The sequence below is a fragment of the Pelobates fuscus genome, chromosome 13 (assembly GCF_036172605.1).
Source record: "Pelobates fuscus isolate aPelFus1 chromosome 13, aPelFus1.pri, whole genome shotgun sequence".
Classification (NCBI taxonomy): domain Eukaryota; kingdom Metazoa; phylum Chordata; class Amphibia; order Anura; family Pelobatidae; genus Pelobates; species Pelobates fuscus.
The window spans coordinates 92,339,979-92,362,234 of record NC_086329.1 but is presented as its reverse complement, the minus strand read 5'-3'; the positions used below and the strand labels follow the sequence as shown (position 1 = coordinate 92,362,234).

Below are 22,256 nucleotides of genomic sequence, written 5' to 3'. Positions count from 1 at the left end.
GAGGGGGTGGGGGAATAATATATTGGGAGGAAATAGTATCTGCGGTTGTGAGGAACATTAACCCATTGTGTGCCACAGCTATTATAACCATCTTGCGGGACAGTTGACCACGTTTTTGTATGTTACAGTTCCACAAATTAAAACTAATTTGGCGTTCTCAGACAATTTAATTCTGGAATAATTGCATGCATGGTTATTCAGTAAAGTCTGCATTGTCAGGAGTTTAAGGTGAGTTTTAGATTTTAGGACACATTTGCTGAATTGGGAAAAAAACTAATTATGTTTACAGTTTGGCTATTTTAGGCCAACATTTGAAATCCCCCTTCACTGAATAACCATGTTTGTCGTCCTATTTAAATCCACTACCACACTTAGCATGTTGTTAATTAACCCCTTAAGGACCAAACTTCTGGACTAAAAGGGAATCATGACATGTCACACATGTCATGTGTCCTTAAGGGGTTAAACAGTGACTGCAATGAGCGGATGTTTGACTTGTTTAAATCGTGTTCCTGATCAGAAAAGCATTTGATCTTCTGACTGTCTGATAAAGTTATTTTCTTCATTAAACAGGCAAAATTCCGGTCAGTCAAGGTGGTCAGTACGTTCGCTCTTGACATAAAGGAAGACAGTATCCACTTCACAGACGGCGGAGGACATCGTAGGGAGGTACATAAATCCTTAAACATAAAAATTAAAAAGAAAAATAGGCATTTATTACCACGTGAAACGTTACCCAGAACTTACAAATATCATCAGAGTTATCCACTAAAATTTGAATTGTCGGGATATTAAAAGTGAAGCGTTGAAGTGAAAACAGTTTACCTGGAGAATTTTCCCGGAATACTTTCGTTTACAGCCCCGAGGGGTTTATTTACTGAACTGTAGTGAACTGAATGCAAAAATGCTAAATTTAGACAAAATTATTTAATTTGGAAAATCTCTCAAACTCAGTTTGACTATTTTAGCCTTAAAAGTTTTTTTTTTTCCCTTCCATAAAACACGGATTTTGGTTGTAGAAGCCCCTTTTGGGCTGGTCCAACTCCCAACGCAATCAAAACAAAACAAAACTATTTTCTCTTGCTACGGCAAAATTCTCTCTCAACCCAATCCTCCTTACCCGACATCACTCCCACTCGCCAGAAGGGAATGGATGTCAGGGAGGACCGACGGAGGGGAGGGCAGTGGAGGCATTTCGATGTTACGTCAGACGCCAATTCGGCACAAAATTTAATTAACCATACTAGAATTGTGTTTTTTGACTGGCTAATGACGCTGCCCAGAGGTGAGTTGGACCACTGGCTGCGAAGGGTTTATCTCTGTATGTGCAGCGTTTCAAAGTGAAATGCTACACATACAGACTCCAAGCACCACAACCACTTCAAATCTTTAATCTTTCCATTTGGATTTCTAGTACAATTTATTGTTTAGTGAATAAACCAGTTTTTGTGTGAACAGCCAGTAAGCTCCTTAAACAGACACTATAGTCACCAGAACAACTGCAGCTTATTGAATTTGTTCTGGTGAGTAGAATCATTACCGTCAGGCTTTTTGCTGTAAACACTGTCTTTTCAGACAAAATGCAGTGTTTACATTACAGCCTAGTGATATCTTCACTGGCCACTACTCAGATGGCTACTAGAGGTGCTTCCTGGGGCAGTGCTGCACAGTGTGACTGCCATTCAGTGTCTCCTCCCTCTGCATGCACACACTGAACTTTCATCATAGAGATGCATTGATTCAATTAATCTCTATGAGGAGATGCTGATTGGCCAGGCCTGTGTTTGAATCATGCTGGCTCTGCCCTGATCTGCCTCCTTGCCAGTCTCAGCCAATCCTATGGGTAGGCATTTTGATTGGCTTACAGAATCACATCTGATGATGTCAGCTGTAGGCAGGCAGATCAGGGGCAGAGGCAGCAGCTGCCGATTTGAATACAAGTAAGATTTTACTGTATTTAGGGAGGTAAGGGGTGGAGGGACTAGATGGTGGTTTTAACACTATGGTGTCCGGAATACATGTTTGTGTACCTAACCCTATAGTGTTCCTTTAAACCAATTGTAAAGAAATCTTACCATCACGTGAGTGACGTATTCCCTTTCAATAATTCGATTTTGATTATTATATCCGCTTGCTAAGGGAAAGTTTTCCTTTTCCCGCTGTGCGTTACTGAATGCAGCCCAGATTCTTGGATTTAATTCAGAGGCCCATTTGTTTTGGCAGTGTGTTCAAGAAGTGTGTAAAATAAGGGAAAGCAGAATCCTATTTTGTATCCTAAATATCAGTGAAAAAGTTAAACAGAAATTGTCAAATTCATCATAGTGCAGATTAGCCCAATTATATCTGGTTACAGTAGCTGTCAGCAAAAAATGAAGTGCTCAATACTGTCCGAGGAAGAACTGTATTCCTCACAACGTGGGCCATGGATTTAAAGGGCCACTCTAAGCACCATCACAACTTTGTGTAGAATAGAGCAAAAAATAGAAATAAAATGATACGTTTTTCAATTAATTCATCGGGAAGTTTAAATGCAGAGATCCGGATGTCTAGTGTCAGTTTTGTCCAAGTTGTGTGAATGGCTGCATGTTGGCACCCAACATCCAGTGGTGGCATGGTCCCTGCCTCTGTTCCTGTCCTTTTTTCAGTCCCTCCCCTTCCTGTGAGGAGCTGATATCAGCCTAGGAGGGTCGGGGTGAGGGAAAATAAGTATTTTAAGGTTTTTTTCTTTTTATCCATTAAATCCTTAGCAATAAAACAAAAAGAAACTGAAATGAAAGAAACGCTACTAAAGAAATTAAGGCTTACCGGTACCTACATTGTCATGGTAAAAGCCTGAGTAGGTGGTTTTACTCTTTTTTTTATTTATTTTTTTGCAGAGTGTCCTGGAAATCCTTCAGCCCATCCTCCTCCCTCTCTCCTTGTGGATTCTGATTGGCAGTATTATCGGGGGGCTGCTACTGCTGGCCCTAATCATCTTTATTCTATGGAAGGTGAGTGTGTAGTGTGTTGAACGAACGTGGGAACTGTCAATTCTCTAGATATTACACCATTACAGAAAACATGGAAAATCACATATTACGTTTGATAACCTTTTTTGGGATGCTCTGTTTTCCTTTAAGTTTATGTTAAAAGTTTGCAAAATTACATCACAATCCAGTTCTGACAACTTAAACCAGGGCGCACATTGCAAATCAAGGTGAGAAATAGAAATAGAAAATCCATAATATTTAGAATACGAGACTGCACTCCCGTTCAACGCAATTATCACAATAAAGAATGAGATGTTTTGTGGTTTCCCTTTAAATAATGGTGGGTCTGTTGAATATTTTCCAGAACGATTATACAGAGGACAGCATGCTTGGGGCAGAGACCATATCTAACTGTAATGAACACAGCTCATTACAAACTATCTATATTGTATCTACACCATCCTTCAAGGTCAGATAAAGACCACACACTACCCATATCTATTCACAGTTTGCAATATCATCTTACAGCTGTTACGATTTTGCAACATACAGATGAGTTCCCAGGACACTTCCCTTGTTATAATGTCCTTTCCAGTTCAACCATAAACTGCTAAGCACTCCAATAAAACAATATCTAAGGAATTCATCTAGCTAGTTGGTAAAACCCTCTGTACAAAGTACATAACGAGAGAGATAAGCCATTAGCAAGGCTAACCTAGACCAGGGGAGCTTAGTAGGTAGATCCCCAGATGTTGTAGAACTACAACTCCCTTGCATGCCTTTAGAATGCTTAAACATCTGGAGATCTACCTTTTGGGGCCCCCCGATTTAGACTCACATATGGTGAAGAGATTCCTTCAAAGACTTTGGTTCCACCTGGTGCATCTTGATTTGCTGTCCTTGGTTGGTGGCAATTTTAGTCCTTGGGTGCTACCAACAGGACGGGTCTTAGGAATATCACTGTACATGCATTGGGGAAAGCAATCCAAACAAATAATCAATTATTTTACAAAATGTTTTTAAGCAAAAACACCTGAAAATCATGATCTTGTTGCAGACTATTGGTAACTTTTGATTTTGCCCACTTTCCCTCCTGTTTTTAGCTGGGCTTTTTCACAAGGAAGACCCAAGGAGAGGAGGAGAAAGAGAAGGAAGAAACAGATAAGCAAGACCAATGACCACAACCATTACTCCTGGAAAAGAGCGCATAAGATCAATCACAGACTCTTCTCTGCCAGCCCGGTTGGGTGATGATCAAGACAGGACCTTATTTAATGACTTATTATGGAGAAATCCCTGCTATTGGGTAATCTTCTTCTACAGGATATAAAAATAGTACTGAAGCAGCTGGATCGTAATTACAATAGAGTCGAGTCTGAAGCAGTGCTTGGCAGAAGGTGACCAACCAACGCGTCACAATATCATCGGGATTGAATAAGAAGACATGGCAAAGAGAAAGCTGGATGCAGAAATTCTAAGGAAGGACCTTCTCCCATAACCAGCAGTTCCAGAAGCACAAATGTACCAAAGTAGTGACTTAAAGAAATGTTAATGGCCAAGAAGCATTCTAGTCCTGTCATACCACTGGGAAAATGTAGAATTTCAAGCCTTTCATGCCTTGTATTTTTTCTGTCCCCGTAGACTACTGGTTGATTCCAGGGCGAGGAACCAGGGACATGATATATTTGGTCCTTCAAGGATTACCATGATAAAAAGATACACAGCCAATTTCACTAATGGTTTTCAGAAACATTTAGAATTGGGGGAAACCAGAATTTTATTGGCAAAGATGGAGAGGGAATTAATCAGGGGGTGGGGGAGGGGAGAAATATCTCAAACTACCATATCCGATAATTTGCTTTACTTACCTTTTGCCTAAATGCAAACAGGGTATGATGTTAGAAATGGAAAGCACTTATTCAGAGAGAATTTTCTTTTTCTTTTTTATTTTAAACATAATTTGTTTTTATCTGCTGAGGCTGTTATTTCTATAATGTGAGCATTCCTGTAAATAAAGACTCTTTACATCGTATGATTTCTAGGGAGTAAAAAGTATAAAAACACACACGTACTTCAATTCTTGGATGGGTGTTTGGATTGGTATGAAAAATATCTGCCTGAATTTTTCTAGAGAGCTTTATCACTAGTGTGCATCTGCCTATATCTAGGTGCTTGGATTTTGTCTGTATACCTTTGCCTACATTTTAATATATGTCGTTAATGTTGACTAAGAATCTGTTGATGCACACATACCTGATAATCCAAGCCATAATAACATCACCAGTTGCCATCTGAGGTTAATTTCTACAGCCAGTGGTTATAATAAATCACATTACCTACAAAGAGATCCAGAAAAGAGCCATTTAGTAAATCATCGATAATAGGAGACGAGATCAAGTTTTACTCTGGTAGTCTAGTGTAACTAGACTAAGAAGATTTCGTCTAAGGCAAAGGAAAGGTTTTTTACTGTAAGAACAATCAGGATGTGGAATTATCTGCCTGAAGAAGTGGTTTTATCAGAGTCCGTACAAATTTTCAAACAGCTACTAGATGCATACTTGCAAAAACAGAATATTCAAGGATATAATCTTTCAATGTAGGGTAATTGCTGTTTGATCCAATGATAAATCTGACTGCCATTCTGGGGTCAAGACGGAATTGTTTTCCTAGCTTGTTGCAAAATTGGAAGTGCTTCAAACTGGGTTGTTGGTCTTCTTTTGGATCAACAGCAAAAAACAAATATGAGGAAGGGTTAACTTGATGGACGCAAGTCTCTTTTTCAGCTATGTAAGTATGTAAATGTAACTAATTTCTCTGCTTAAATTTAGAAAATAACTACAGTTAGAAACAAAAGTGCAAACCAAGAAATATTAAACAAAATGTGCACTTGGTAAAGTAACACTCCATGTACACTATAGAGGTAATGATGTCAGGTGCAGGCTAGTAACGTCCGTTAGGTCTCGAGTGAAGACCTGTTGTACTGCTGGCCTATTGCAGCCTCAGCAGCGTTACCTGACTCAGTGCATATCAGTCCCCAGGTTGTGGTGCAATTAGGCTATGGGCTCTCCACCTGGTTTCAGGTAAAACCAGGGGTCTCAAAGGAGCCTACCAACTCACTCACCCCACTGCTCATCTATCCATAATTTAAAGCCATTCACTATCTGTATTAACCAGATGTAGCTAGTTATATACCTCTGATCAACATATTTAACATCTATCTTAGCTATAACATAGTTACATAGCTGAAAAGAGATATGTGAGGAAGGCTGAACTTGATCGACACATGTTTTTGCTGTTGATCCAAAAGAAGGCAAAAAAAACAAACAAAAGAGTTTTAAGTGCTTTCAGTCTTGCAACAGACTAGGAAAAAAATCCCCATAATGGCAGTCAGATAGCTCCTTGGATCAAGAAGCGATTACCCCACTAAAGAAAATGTATATCTCTCTATAATATGTTTTTGCAAATATATATCCAATTGCTGTTTACATCTGTACAGACTCTAATAAAACCACCTATGCAGGCAGAGAATTCCACATCCACACACACACCTTTTTGAGATTTATTTGCTTTTACCTTATTGAAAATCATTTTGCGCTGACATTCAATTTCGGAGAAGCAGTTTGACATTTGTAAATTGCTGTTTACAGATCTTTCCCCCTTTGATTCATTTTAGCCTGTTCTGGAATTACACAAAAGATTTCGGACACAACAAGAAGTCGAGAGGTAGCTAACCATATTCTGTTCTTTGGAGTTTTGCACTGACTTGAAGAGATGTCACAATATGAAGAGCAAGGAAGAAATAGGAGACATTTTGGGAAATGATGCGTTTTCAAGTAAGGTGGCTTCAGGGTGGGTTTATAAAATTAAAAAAATGGGAGTGAGAGCTTCTACAACATTTTGATGGGATGCAGCAACCACAGTTCCGTAGTCTAAAGTCCTTGAAAGCTTCATGAGCAACATTTTGGCACAGTCTGAACGCTGCTAAGCAACTTTGAGAGAAAATCGGCAAAGATAAGAAGGTCTATGAATACAAAGATGTATAAAAGGTGTTTCAGGGACAAATACATACAGACCACAAACATGAAGGTATTATTTTATACACCAAACCAGAAATAATTTAGAGTTTGAGTATAATATTACATATTGTGTTATTTTTTTTTTTTTTTAATATTATAGACCCAGATCTTTGATGAGTATTGCACAAAAGATCTTGGGACACAACAGAATTCTATAAAATTACTCTTAACTGACCTTATCTTTGAAAAGAAAGTTAAACTTATTCAATCATCGGGAGATGTCATGTGCCAATACCTTGGTCCTGCTTAGACAAGATGGCTTCACAACTTCGAAGGACTTCATCAGAAGGATATCAAAAATGCACCACAGATGAATTCTGACTGAACAGGGAAACAAAGTATTGAGGTAAATCGAGGGGACAGTACATAGAAATAGTCGAACATTGCACGAAACACAATAAAGAAAAAATAAAATGACTAAAAAAAAAGCTACAAACAGAGTCCAACTCTTCCAAAGTACGTTTCACCATCTCAAAACAGTGAGTTGTATTTGGCCCATGAAATTTGGACAATAACAAACTAGAGGGTAAAAACTAGTCAGGAAAGTATTGTGAATGTTATCCAGATAAAGGAAGAATGTTCTGTACGCACAACTGATAAATAATAAAATGAATCATGTAGTGGATAAATGAAAGTGTTAGAATGAGGAACATCCCATCAATGTTAGGTAGAGAACGAAGAAAGAGAGAGAGGATAAAGGACAAGGATAAGGATCGAGATGGGAGTGAGCATGTGAATGATCAAGGAGGTGAGGAAAGCTACCCATCCAAGGGTTTGAAATTTAATTTGAAGATGTAGGTGTGGCCTTCATTAAGTTTGCAGGTTTCTCCAGCTCCGTTCTGTTTATGGTTTTTAGTTGGGGCGCTATTAAATTCGGTAATTTAAATGACTCTGCATGCTTAAAGGGGTATTCTAGCTAAAGTCAATGCAAAACCTGATATACCACGATTCCTTGTATGAGGCCAGTGATTGTGCCAGTGTGATGGAAGGGTGAAAATTGGGCAATTGCCATCTTACAAAGATTTGAATGCCGTCACCTGTTAAAAAAGTGAAGGTATATATTTTGATACTACTGCCCGCTATAAACCTCACTCCGTTGTATGCTTCTATGGATTGTACTATTGTGAGAGGAAAGATCAGCTCTCCCAGCAAGAACAGTGAGAGCTCTTCTAATTACGGTTTGAATATGTTGTATGTAAGGAATGATCGACCTTACCTGACCTCCGACCTGCTTCTCTAGGTGTTCCGGATGCAATAATTAACAGGTGCAGGACTCGTTTCCACTGAAGGCTGGCAGATATATAGAAAAACTGCTGAACAGGTGTGTTTGGTGTGTTTGTTGTTTTAACAACAATGCAACAAGCAGACATTTTCGATGGTCTATCAGTTAAAGTTAAAGCAAAGTTTTTAAATTTGCTTTCAGTTTCTTTGAACGCACTTTTGCAGTTTTACCTCTTTTAGTGAAAGGAAGTGGAGCAGGCGTTGAAAGAGACCAAATTACAGCACAGCAGAGGACACCTACAATGCTGACCTTCCTGACGCAAATTAGACTAAAAAACACATCATATATACAGGAATGTGTATATTTGCCATTTTTAATTTGTCTTATGTAATCCATGTATAATGTTATCGTTTGAGCTTCTCTTCCTGATTTGTCAATTATTTTTGTCTATGGATCTTGATTGCTGGCTAAGGTTACCCTGAAACTGTCAACTGGCATGTTGGGAGAAAAAATATACAGAAATAGACTTTTAAGAGCACATAGTCTGATGTATGCCCCAAGAAAGAAAAGCCCATAAGGTAATAGTGCCACTAAATTTACTTAAAGGGAAACTATAGCCAAAAAAAAAAACAACAAAAAACACTTTAGCTTAATGAAGCAGTTTTGGTGTATAGAACATGCCCCTGCAGCCTCACTGCTCAATCCTCTGCCATTTAGGAGTTAAATCACTTTGTTTATGAACCCTAGCCACACCTTCCTGCATGTGACTTACACAACTTTCCTAAACTCTTCCTGTAAAGAATCATCTAATGCTGACACTTCCTACATTGCAAATCATGTTTAATTTAGAATTTCTTATCTCCGGCTCCGGCTGCTAATAGCTTGCTAGACCCTGCACGATCCTCCCGTATGTAATTAAAGTTAAATTTACAGAGCAGGAGATAACTTTTAAAGTAAGTTACATCTGTTTGAAAGTGAAACCAGTTTTATTTTTCACGCAGGCTCTGTCAATCATAGCCAGGGGAGGTGTGGCTAGGGCTGCATAAACAGAAACAAAGTGATTTAACTCCTAAATGGCAGAGAATTGAGCAGTGAAACCTGAGCAGCATGATCTATACACAAAAACTGCTTCATTAAACTAAAGTTGTTTTTGGTGACTATAGTGTCCCTTTCACAACAACATGAAAACAAGCAACTGAACAACTCTAGCCCCTCTTATATCTCCTCACAGATCCATAGGTATGTCCCTTCTCGGTCTCTCCGTTCTGCCCGTGACCACCTGCTGTCCGTTGTCCGCACTCGTACGGCCAACTCGCGCTTGCAGGACTTCTCATGGGCGGCTCCCTTCCTGTGGAATAGCCTGCCTACCGCCATCAGACTCTCCCCTAGTCTGGCATCTTTTAAGAAGTGCCTTAAAACCCATCTCTTTAGGAAAGCTTATGGCCTCCAAGACTAACCCTTACCTCACATACCTGTCTCTTGCCCTCTCCTAAAGGGCAGCCCACCTTATTTGATTGTAAATTCCTGTCCTAATGTGTTTTACACCCCACCTCCTATAGAATGTAAGCTCGTTTGAGCAGGGTCCTCTTCAACCTATTGTTCCTGTAAGTTTATTTGTAATTGTCCTATTTATAGTTAAATCCCCCTCTCATAATATTGTAAAGCGCTACGGAATCTGTTGGCGCTATATAAATGGCAATAATAAATAAATAATAAATAAATAAAACAGGGGATATTAAAACATGTGGGAATGAGCACACCATATAAATAAATGTTGGGTAAATTTACCATGGATAAATACTACACAATAGTTCTGCTTAAAATGCGCCCCATGCCCCTCTCTTTCCTCCCAAAATAAAAATCACAGTGCTTACATTGCAAAAAAAAGGGCATAAGAAAAAAAATAAATCAATCTATAGTTTTCGTGCAGAGCTGCAAAGGATTTTATGGATGCAGAAGGTGGCTTAGAATTAATATCCCAAGTCTTTGTGCGAGGCAATCATACATCTCAGCATGCATACATAGCTATATTACTGAAAGCATCAGGTCACATTACTGGAAGTATGGGTCCAGGCCAATGCACTGGGCTGGTTTTTGTCATTATCTGAACAGCAGCAGGTAATTCTGCTAAAGTGATATTGAAACTTTAAAAAAAAAAAAAAAACATTTTGTACAACCAGAGACACCCAAGTGTTTTGTCACAAAGAATCCCATTAACCCGAGGTTAGGATCAGATCTTCTCCGACCGTTTTTTTTTTTATTAGAGTAAACCCCTTCAATGTGAGAGCAAGTTTATGTATCCATTCCTGGATCATTGCCATTAGACAGGAATTCCTTCTGGACTAATTAACCTTATAAGACAAACTGAGTACAACTCTATCAAACATCACTGTGTGTGCAGCAAACCCCGAAATCTCAGTGTCTCCCATAAAGAAATAAAACCTAGTAAGGACTCCGCTCTCCGCAGTTCACCATCGTATATGTGTTTATTTAGTACCAGCTGGGTGGAATAGTAAAAGGATAGGGCCAAAGAGAGTGAAGGGAATTGTGTCCAATCAATTTACCTTATGGACATCCCCTCCTAGTTACTACATCAGAATGGGAATTGGCTGCCAGTGGCGTGTCATTTGATTGATAGCTGAAATTTGCCCACGATTAAACATTTTTTTTGAAAACACAGCATGACAAAAGTGTGGGATTATTGTAAAGCGTCCTGATTCACCATCTCTATCATGCTTTTAGATTTGAAAAAATTCCAAATTGTATTATTCCTATAAGCTGCCACATTGATAGCGGCTAGCGGCTGTTTATGTGACTGTTGGCTAGACTGTTGTGTTTATGTGACTGTTAGCTAGACTGTTGTGTTTATGTGACAGTTAGCTAGACTGTTGTGTTTATGTGACGGTTAGCTAGACGGTTGTGTTTATGTGACTGTTGGCTAGACTGTTGTATTAATTTGACTGCAAGCTAGACTGTTGTGTTTATGTGACTGCAAGCTAGACTGTTGTGTTTATGTGACGGTTAGCTAGACTGTTGTGTTTATGTGACTGCAAGCTAGACTGTTGTGTTTATGTGACTGCAAGCTAGACTGTTGTGTTTATGTGACTGCAAGCTAGACTGTTGTGTTTATGTGACTGCAAGCTAGACTGTTGTGTTTATGTGACTGCAAGCTAGACTGTTGTGTTTATGTGACTGCAAGCTAGACTGTTGTGTTTATGTGACTGTTAGCTAGACTGTTGTGTTTATGTGACTGTAAGCTAGACTGTTGTGTTTATGTGACTGTTAGCTAGACGGTTGTGTTTATGTGACTGTTAGCTAGACGGTTGTGTTTATGTGACTGCAAGCTAGACTGTTGTGTTTATGTGACTGCAAGCTAGACTGTTGTGTTTATGTGACTGTTAGCTAGACAGTTGTGTTTATGTGACTGTTAGCTAGACAGTTGTGTTTATGTGACTGTGAGCTAGACTGTTGTGTTTATGTGATGTTTTAAAACATTTTGTTGCGCCTTTTAGTAACTGGTGATTTTTTGCTATTTATAAGTTCAAAACATAGGCAATACACCAAGGCTGACTTGAAGTCAGGAGAATTCTTTCAATTCAGATATTCTGGGCGTAAATTTGAAATTCCATTTGAAGTCACAATTCAGTTTAGTGTATAGCTCCAGAATTTGATTAAGAATTCTAAATACTTGGCACTATAAATGGCGGTATCTGAATTAGACATACATATATCAGTTTTCTGCAAACCTTTTAAATACAGAGTATACTATGCACTATAACCACTTCATCACACTGAGGCCTAGTGCTGTCCTCCTGTTATCATTATTATTATTATTATTTATTAAGTGGCAACAGATGCCACAAAGCTGTTCAATGGGTTCAGTGTTTAACCCCTTAAGGACCAAACTTCTGGAATAAAAGGGAATCATGACGTGTCACACACGTCATGTGTCCTTAAGGGGTTAAACAGTTTTGAAAGGTTTAACACTGAATGACGGTCCTCGGCTTCTTGCTTCTACATTACATCAAATAGCAATTGGCTGAAAGTGCCCTCCCTCACTGGCATGTACTGGTATGTCTAAAATGGAGTAACACTCTGCCTTAGCCATGCCCACCAGCGGGGGCAGTGCCACGGACACTTGGGAACTCATTCTTTGTTAAATCGTTTGAAAACCAATTAATACTCAGCTGTAGGATGGCGCAAGGAAAACCCCAGGCACCATAACCACTCCAATGAGAATAAGTGGTTATGGTACCTAGAGTGTCCCTTAAATTGTTGTAATTCCTATATGGCTAATACAAAGGTTGTAAAACACATAAAAGGAACACAAACATGATTTTTCCCAAAAGAAGCAAAAAAAAAAAAAAAAAAAAAAAAAAAAAAAAAAAAAGCAGGGGGGGAAACAAAAAATAAAAATCCCAATTTTTGCACTTTACTCTTTGAGATTACCAAACGCATGGCATACAAATGAACTGCTTCCGGAAGAGAATTCCAACGCACGGCACGCCAAATGGTCATGTCACAGAATTGGCGAGAATCACAAATTAAAATCCATTTCCTTTCATCTCGACTTTTTTTTATTTTTATTTCAGATTGGTTTTTTCTACATTTTGCTTGAAATTGAAATACCACTTTTTAAAGCATGTTTTCCAAATGTCCACTCTTTACGCAATTTTCCTTAATGTTTAAAATTACCCTGTTTAATATAATCAAGGTTCTCTCTTTTACCTCGTACTCTAACCGTATTATCCAATAAAGTGAGACTAGTTGGGAAGTCTAAGTGAATTTAAAATTATTGGCCAAACATGCAGAATGATGAATAAAAAAAAATAGCTGGTCTGGTGAATTGACTAGGAGAATTTTGGCTATTTTGCCAAAGGTTTGAAATTCACTTTGAATTCTCAACAAACTCACATTTTATTGAATAACCATGAATCTTTGTTAGTAAGGCAGAGTGCAGGGCGTCTGTTAATAGGGGGTTACTAACCAGGTGACCTTCCAAGTGTTATTAAAAAGGAAAAGCAAAACTCAGATACAAGTGTTGGGTATCTGAACAAATTTATCTTAATTTACAAATACCAGTCTTTTCTAACAAATGTAGGTAATCTGGCAAACATATATATATGATTTAATGTTATCAATACACATAGAACCAAATGAGAGAGAAAGAAAAAAAAAAGTTAAATATGAAACAAACAGGGCAAAATTAAATGCAAAAAAAATAAAAAATATTTCAATGAAAAATGAATCACTAAAGTCTGCTTGTATTTTTTCTTTTCCAATATGGGAGAGGTATGATGAGAGGTGCGCATGGGAGGTTATGTCCTCTGATCGCTGAGTCAAAATTCATGAGATGAAACCAATTAGGAACCTTACATGATACTGCTCCCCCAAACATTCTAACATATAATTTCTAGACGAATAGCTCTGAATATAACGAATCCTTCTGCTCGCTGTAGTGAGTGGACACGACTAGTTCATTGGGTTGTCTCACTTTCCCAGCCATAAGGAACCACTCCTTCCGTTATAGTCTTTGATACGATGGTTCAGATTGATAACACCACCAATGCAGTGCCACCATCTTTAGGCATTACGGTCAATATATATATTTTTATCATGTTCATAATAAGGATGGGTGGTGTGAATGTTTCCACCTGCCATTCAACAGCAACATCATGAGTCTTTAAAATTTGCAAGGCAGAACGATGGGTGGGTATAGGTGTTGAACGCCATTTCGTTTATTTTCATGGCTCAAGAGGGGTGATCGTTGCTTGCGGAGGGGACAGACAGAGGAGATGTATTCAGAGCAAAGCAACGATTGGCTGTTAGAGGTCTTTATTACATGGATGCTAGTTTAGATCGGGGAGAGATGCAGCACATAATGTGGTGGCGGCTGCTGGCATCCTCCAACCCCTTCCGGCTACCTTCCCTCGCACAATTTACAGGCTGCGGCACAGGAGCTGCAGGAAAAGCCAACTAGGGGGTTTCAGAAGGTCCATCGGTCATGCAGTTGGCTGTCACTGCTAAAGTTGTTGCTAGATGATGCCTCAGAGCCAGGTGTTTGTCGTGTCGAGTCCTCTCCGTTTAAACTCTTTCTGCACACGGGACACGTATCATGCTATGGGAAAGAACGACAAAGGTTAGGGACCTTTGCAAAGAGACCTAAAGCATATTTTATTTAATAAATAAAAACAAAATAGCATGGTGCACAAATTACTGCACTACAATGTGAAAATACGAAAGTCATGTCACATTTTTAGTCTGTAACATACTAGAGGGTTTAAGGTAAATTAAGAATGCAACCCAGCAAGGTAACAGCAGTGAATACATTTCTCAAATCATGGTACACTGGCCCAATTTGGCAACGTGGCTATCATCGCCCACTAAGGTGTAGAAACCCCGAATTATGTATTTGTGTCTCGTAAGAAAAAAAAGGTGATGATTCAACATGTTGTTACATTTAAGATCAGCACGTGAGGCTGGTTGGGATTCAACTTGGTAACAATAAGATTGATATTTGACCACGGAGATTATAAATTGTTATGGTGTCATATGTTGTTTTTTGTATAAAGTTGATTCATTTACTGAAATTCCAGCACAAAAACCACAATCAATAGACAAGACAAAGTATGGAACTGACAAAATCTGATGGCGGAAGTGCTGTCCTTCTGTCCACCCCCTGGACTTTGCCAGTAAGACACAGTAGTCTCTACGTTGTCTCATAAAATCATGAAATTAAATTCCATCATAGTCAACATGAATATTTCACTTTTATACAATACTAATAAAGTAATGAGAGGTGACAGGTCTGCTTTAATTAAAGCTATACTAATACCCCTCAGACTGGAAGTCCAAAGGAATACATTGATTTTTTTTTGCACATTGTATTTAACCCCTTAAGGACACATGACATGTGTGACATGTCATGATTCCCTTTTATTCCAGACGTTTGGTCCTTAAGGGGTTAATTCTGGGGATTTTCATTGTGGTCACAGTTGAATCGCACAGTATAATTAGAAGTCACTTTTGCAAACGGCAGGACATCCGTTAAGAAAAGCCCAGCGGGACGAGCAATTCAAATTCATTTTTCTCCATATTATCTAAACATTGGAGAGGAATGGTGTGCACAATCATATGTTTTACAAAACTTAAAAACGAACGAAAAAATGTAAAGGATGGACAAATAAATAAATAAATAAATACATAAAAGGAGAAAAAAAAAAAGGTTTTAGCAAAGATTATTCTTCAAAACACCCTTACCAATTCGAGCCAAGGCACAATACAGTCTCCGTGGAAAAAATGGTTGCAGGGTAACTGTCTGACTTGTTCCTCTACAGCATAATCATCTTTACATACCGGGCACTCCAAGCCCATATCTGTGTGAAGAAGAATGGTTAGAGAAGACATGAAGATGGCTCGCAGAGAGTCAATCGGAACACATCATTGCAAGACAACAGACTGAGATAAATATCATTGAAGTGCATTTATATTTTCTATTCACACTGATGTAAAGAACACCCTCATCTGTTACATAACTTTCATTGTGTAAAGGTGGTGTCAGCATAAGAGATCCTACGCAGGGCAGTTATCAGCACGCACCAGAAATGAATCTATGCCACCAAATCACACCACCAATACAGCGGCGTTTCGAACCACGGACATCATTACAGTGTGAGGTACAATCTTGGCTGGCTGACACGGATAGAAGTTAGACCCACACTCACCCACTTGCTCCTGAGTTACAGTGACAGTCGGAAGCGATGAGATCTTGTCTTTATCTGCGGGAGGGGGGCCGGTGTTTTCGAGTTGACCCAAAAGCTAGAGAAGTAAAGTCACCGGTTAATGGGTTATACAAATTCTCTTTCAAGGACTTGTATTTCTAAAGCAGTACATTGGATACATGGGAATTAGAATAAATAGGAGATGCTTCTCAAATATACCAGTATAGGGGGGGGTTGGGACATATTACATGAGTCCTGTTACAGTCTTAAAAGGACAAAACAATAATGAAAAGGAAAAGGGGCTCTTGCTTTGTGGGGAGCGGGGATGATAAAAATCCAAACTAAACTCTCCAATTACACTGGCAAAATGCCCAGCATACGTACATATAAAATGATATACTTACCCAATGTACAGCTCCGCCTACTCAAACATACTACATTCGTACTTTAGCGCAGTGGATGTGCATGCAGCTCTCCACAATCACATTTTGTGAGAAGTATCTCACAATGCCTAGTGCACATCCACTGCGGCGGACATGTTTGTTTTATACTAAAGGCAATAGTGAAAACAATGGTTTGATAACAATGTGGCTAGCACAACGTATAAATAGATGTCTAGAGATATTATCGCTAGAAGGTGGTGCCATGTATTTTTGCATGCCAAGTACAATTTAAAATGAAACTATCTCCATCACTGCCACGCCAGGACTCCTAAACTGTACTGCGCGCCTGCTCTTCTACTGACGGTCTGGGAACACTTGACAATCGAGGCAGGCTTGGTAAGAACGGAGTGACATTGGTCATTGCATTCCTAGAATGACGTAGTTGCTGTGATATTCCTCCAGCTTGCGTGTGATAAACTTGCTTCGATTGAAAGGAGAAGAACCTGTAGGTAGTTTATCCTGTGCTGCCCTGTCCCTATATCGTCAGCCTAGACGTCTGGGCCAACAACTGATTGACAGGTCAGGGGCGGGCTCAAATTTTTATATTTCAATAAAAATCTATACATTTGCTAGCAATCCTGCTAGCATAATGTACGGTTAAGATGATGCAGTTTGTGCTATGACAGATACACTTTAAAAACAAACGGGTATTTGCTGAAATGTGAAACATAGTAATTCTGTCGTACCTGAGTGACTATTGAATCCAGGCCGCTCTGACCCCAAGCATAATCTCCGGGGTTCGAATGTAACATCCCACTCCTTCAAGCAAGACAAAATCTCTTTTTAATAACAAGGCTGTTGCCCCTTTGCATGGACAGGATACAATAAACAGTACTGGTTAATTGACAGTTAGGTGGATGCTCTTCCTGGGACATACCTTGTCCAGGTACCACCTTTTTTTAAAAAAAACTATTCTAAATGGTACAGTAAATTAATGACAAACACGATAGAAATGAGTGAGCAAGGCAAATGAGCGGCCAGTCACAAAGATGCCATGTGCATTCTGACAGGTCACCTTTTAGCAACAGGATAAGAACAAATGGGTTAAAGAAAAAAAAAAAACAGATAATGGAAATATCTGTTCCAGGTATGCCAGACTGACCCCTAGTGGCCAAAAGAAAAAATGACAGTACGAATGAGAAATTAATTCCTTATGTCACGTTTATTTTAATGCCAGAGTATTGAATGAATATATATATCAGTACTATCAGTATAAATGTGATGACCACACAATGTGTGAATACGGCAGCAGTTAACGATTAGGAGAGGGAGATAATCGCTCGTTTATTTCTTTGTATCCCATCAGGGTAGCAACGTAGCAAAAGCTATAAAAGCAGAGGTTCTCCCGTTAAACAAAACAAGGGCTAGAAAGTCCTGGACCATTGCATGAAAGCAACAACTTCTCAGAACTTGCCATAACACTTTGCTAGCTTTACAGGCATTTATCGAATTGTAAATTTCCATGAAAGCAAACCGTGTTAATAAATGCATAAAGATCACTAGGACAGGGTGACACGAGTCTATTTGCCACATGTTGTTAATCTTCCAGCTGGTGTATGAGGCCGGTCATGGAAGATTACCTGGTGGGTTTCCATTACCTATAGACGACACTCCTCCAGAAGGCGATAAGGATGCCACACTCAGCGCACACACATTCAGGGCAGTCTGGGATTACAGAAGTCACAAACAACACACGCTGGAGACATCATTCTCAGGCACCACACTGACAAGTCCCAAAACCGGAGATGGCCAAACAGCAAATAGTCTGCACTGACAACCAAAAATCCACACACCATTTACACTGCACCCAAAATCTGTCACAACTCACACAGCATAAAACTGACAAAGTTGGTAAACGTTGGTCCTTACCAAGAACATAACCTGTGAGCACAACCTGAAACTGCTCACACAGCTCCTATACTGCACACAAAACCGGATACTACTCACACAGCACGTATACTGCACCCACAACCTGATACTACTCACACAGTGCCCTATACTGCACCCACAACCGGATACTACTCACACAGTGCCCTATACTGCACCCACAACCGGATACTACTCACACAGTGCCCTATACTGCACCCACAACCTGATACTACTCACACAGTGCCCTATACTGCACCCACAACCAGATACTACTCACACAGCTCCTATATACTGCACCCACAACTGGATACTACTCACACAGCTCCTATACTGCACCCACAACTGGATACTACTCACACAGCTCCCATACTGCACCCACAACCGGATACTACTCACACAGTGCCCTATACTGCACCCACAACCGGATACTACTCACACAGTGCCCTATACTGCACCCACAACCTGATACTACTCACACACAGTGCCCTATACTGCACCCACAACTGGATACTACTCACACAGTGCCCTATAGTGCACCCACAACCTGATACTACTCACACAGTGCCCTATACTGCACCCACAACCTGATACTACTCACACACAGTGCCCTATACTGCACCCACAACAGGATACTACTCACACAGCCCCTATACTGCACCCACAACCTGATACTACTCACACAGTGCCCTATACTGCACCCACAACCGGATACTACTCACACAGTGCCCTATACTGCACCCACAACCTGATACTACTCACACAGTGCCCTATACTGCACCCACAACCTGATACTACTCACACACAGTGCCCTATACTGCACCCACAACTGGATACTACTCACACAGTGCCCTATAGTGCACCCACAACCTGATATTACTCACACAGTGCCCTATACTGCACCCACAACAGGATACTACTCACACAGCCCCTATACTGCACCCACAACCTGATACTACTCACACAGTGCCCTATACTGCACCCACAACCGGATACTACTCACACAGTGCCCTATACTGCACCCACAACAGGATACTACTCACACAGCCCCTATACTGCACCCACAACCTGATACTACTCACACAGTGCCCTATACTGAACCCACAACTGGATACTACTCACACAGTGCCCTATACTGCACCCACAACCGGATACTACTCACACAGTGCCCTATACTGCACCCACAACCTGATACTATTCACACACAGTGCCCTATACTGCACCCACAACCTGATACTATTCACACACAGTGCCCTATACTGCACCCACAACTGGATACTACTCACACAGTGCCCTATACTGCACCCAAAACCGGATACTACTCACACAGTGCCCTATACTGCACCCACAACCTGATACTACTCACACAGTGCCCTATACTGCACCCACAACTGGATACTACTCACACAGTGCCCTATACTGCACCCACAACCTGATATTACTCACACAGTGCCCTATACTGCACCCACAACCTGATACTACTCACACAGTGCCCTATACTGCACCCACAACCTGATACTACTCACACAGTGCCCTATACTGCACCCACAACCTGATACTACTCACACACAGTGCCCTATACTGCACCCACAACTGGATACTACTCACACAGTGCCCTATAGTGCACCCACAACCTGATATTACTCACACAGTGCCCTATACTGCACCCACAACAGGATACTACTCACACAGCCCCTATACTGCACCCACAACCTGATACTACTCACACAGTGCCCTATACTGCACCCACAACCGGATACTACTCACACAGTGCCCTATACTGCACCCACAACAGGATACTACTCACACAGCCCCTATACTGCACCCACAACCTGATACTACTCACACAGTGCCCTATACTGCACCCACAACTGGATACTACTCACACAGTGCCCTATACTGCACCCACAACCGGATACTACTCACACAGTGCCCTATACTGCACCCACAACCTGATACTATTCACACACAGTGCCCTATACTGCACCCACAACCTGATACTATTCACACACAGTGCCCTATACTGCACCCACAACTGGATACTACTCACACAGTGCCCTATACTGCACCCAAAACCGGATACTACTCACACAGTGCCCTATACTGCACCCACAACCTGATACTACTCACACAGTGCCCTATACTGCACCCACAACTGGATACTACTCACACAGTGCCCTATACTGCACCCACAACCTGATATTACTCACACAGTGCCCTATACTGCACCCACAACCTGATACTACTCACACAGTGCCCTATACTGCACCCACAACCTGATACTACTCACACAGTGCCCTATACTGCACCCACAACCTGATACTACTCACACAGTGTCCTATACTGCACCCACAACCGGATACTACTCACACAGCCCCTATACTGCACCCACAACCGGATACTACTCACACAGTGCCCTATACTGCACTCACAACCTGATACTACTCACACAGTGCCCTATACTGCACCCACAACCTGATACTACTCACACAGTGCCCTATACTGCACCCACAACCTGATACTACTCACACAGTGCCCTATAGTGCACCCACAACCTGATACTACTCACACAGTGCCCTATACTGCACCCACAACCTAATACTACTCACACAGCTCCTATACTGCACCCACAACTGGATACTACTCACACAGCTCCTATACTGCACCCACAACTGGATACTACTCACACAGCTCCTATACTGCACCCACAACCGGATACTACTCACACAGTGCCCTATACTGCACCCACAACCGGATACTACTCACACAGTGCCCTATACTGCACCAACAACCTGATACTACTCACACAGTGCCCTATACTGCACCCACAACCTAATACTACTCACACAGCTCCTATACTGCACCCACAACTGGATACTACTCACACAGCTCCTATACTGCACCCACAACTGGATACTACTCACACAGCTCCTATACTGCACCCACAACCGGATACTACTCACACAGTGCCCTATACTGCACCCACAACCGGATACTACTCACACAGTGCCCTATACTGCACCAACAACCTGATACTACTCACACAGTGCCCTATACTGCACCCACAACCGGATACTACTCACACAGTGCCCTATACTGCACCCACAACCTGATACTACTCACACACAGTGCCCTATACTGCACCCACAACTGGATACTACTCACACAGTGCCCTATACTGCACCCAAAACCGGATACTACTCACACAGTGCCCTATACTGCACCCACAACCTGATACTACTCACACAGTGCCCTATACTGCACCCACAACCTGATACTACTCACACAGTGCCCTATACTGCACCCACAACCTGATACTACTCACACAGTGCCCTATACTGCACCCACAACCTGATACTACTCACACAGTGCCCTATACTGCACCCACAACCTGATACTACTCACACAGTGCCCTATACTGCACCCACAACCTGACACTACTCACACAGTGCCCTATACTGCACCCACAACCTGATACTACTCACACAGTGCCCTATACTGCACCCACAACCTGATACTACTCACACAGTGCCCTATACTGCACCCACAACCTGATACTACTCACACAGTGCCCTATACTGCACCCACAACCGGATACTACTCACACAGCCCCTATACTGCACCCACAACCGGATACTACTCACACAGTGCCCTATACTGCACCCACAACCTGATACTACTCACACAGTGCCCTATACTGCACCCACAACCTGATACTACTCACACAGTGCCCTATACTGCACCCACAACCTGATACTACTCACACAGTGCCCTATACTGCACCCACAACCGGATACTACTCACACAGCCCCTATACGGTACCCACAACCGAATACTACTCACACAGTGCCCTATACCGCACCCACAACCGGATACTACTCACACAGTGCCCTATACTACACCCACAACCTGATACTACTCACACAGTGCCCTATACTGCACCCACAACCTGACACTAC

General features: G+C 41.1%; 3 protein-coding genes across 3 annotated transcripts in view; 1 reads left to right on the top strand and 2 right to left on the bottom strand.

Annotated features, from left to right (window-relative positions):
* The window catches only part of ITGA10 (integrin subunit alpha 10), an 85,123-nt gene extending 80,899 nt beyond the window's left edge, over window positions 1–4,224 (top strand). The window contains exons 28-30 of the mRNA XM_063439529.1: window positions 574–669; window positions 2,877–2,990; window positions 4,073–4,224. Coding sequence (XP_063295599.1) covers window positions 574–669; window positions 2,877–2,990; window positions 4,073–4,147 — 285 coding nt within the window. The 3' untranslated portion in view covers window positions 4,148–4,224. The remainder of the gene's footprint in view (window positions 1–573; window positions 670–2,876; window positions 2,991–4,072) is intronic.
* The window catches only part of ARHGEF2 (Rho/Rac guanine nucleotide exchange factor 2), a 602,646-nt gene that overhangs the window by 44,499 nt on the left and 535,891 nt on the right, over window positions 1–22,256 (bottom strand). The gene's annotated exons all lie outside the window — the stretch shown is intronic.
* RNF115 (ring finger protein 115) overlaps window positions 13,309–22,256 on the bottom strand; it is a 71,369-nt gene continuing 62,421 nt past the window's right edge. The window contains exons 6-9 of the mRNA XM_063440019.1: window positions 17,118–17,190; window positions 15,992–16,085; window positions 15,528–15,643; window positions 13,309–14,385 (exon numbers count right to left, since the gene is read on the bottom strand). Coding sequence (XP_063296089.1) covers window positions 14,254–14,385; window positions 15,528–15,643; window positions 15,992–16,085; window positions 17,118–17,190 — 415 coding nt within the window. The 3' untranslated portion in view covers window positions 13,309–14,253. The remainder of the gene's footprint in view (window positions 14,386–15,527; window positions 15,644–15,991; window positions 16,086–17,117; window positions 17,191–22,256) is intronic.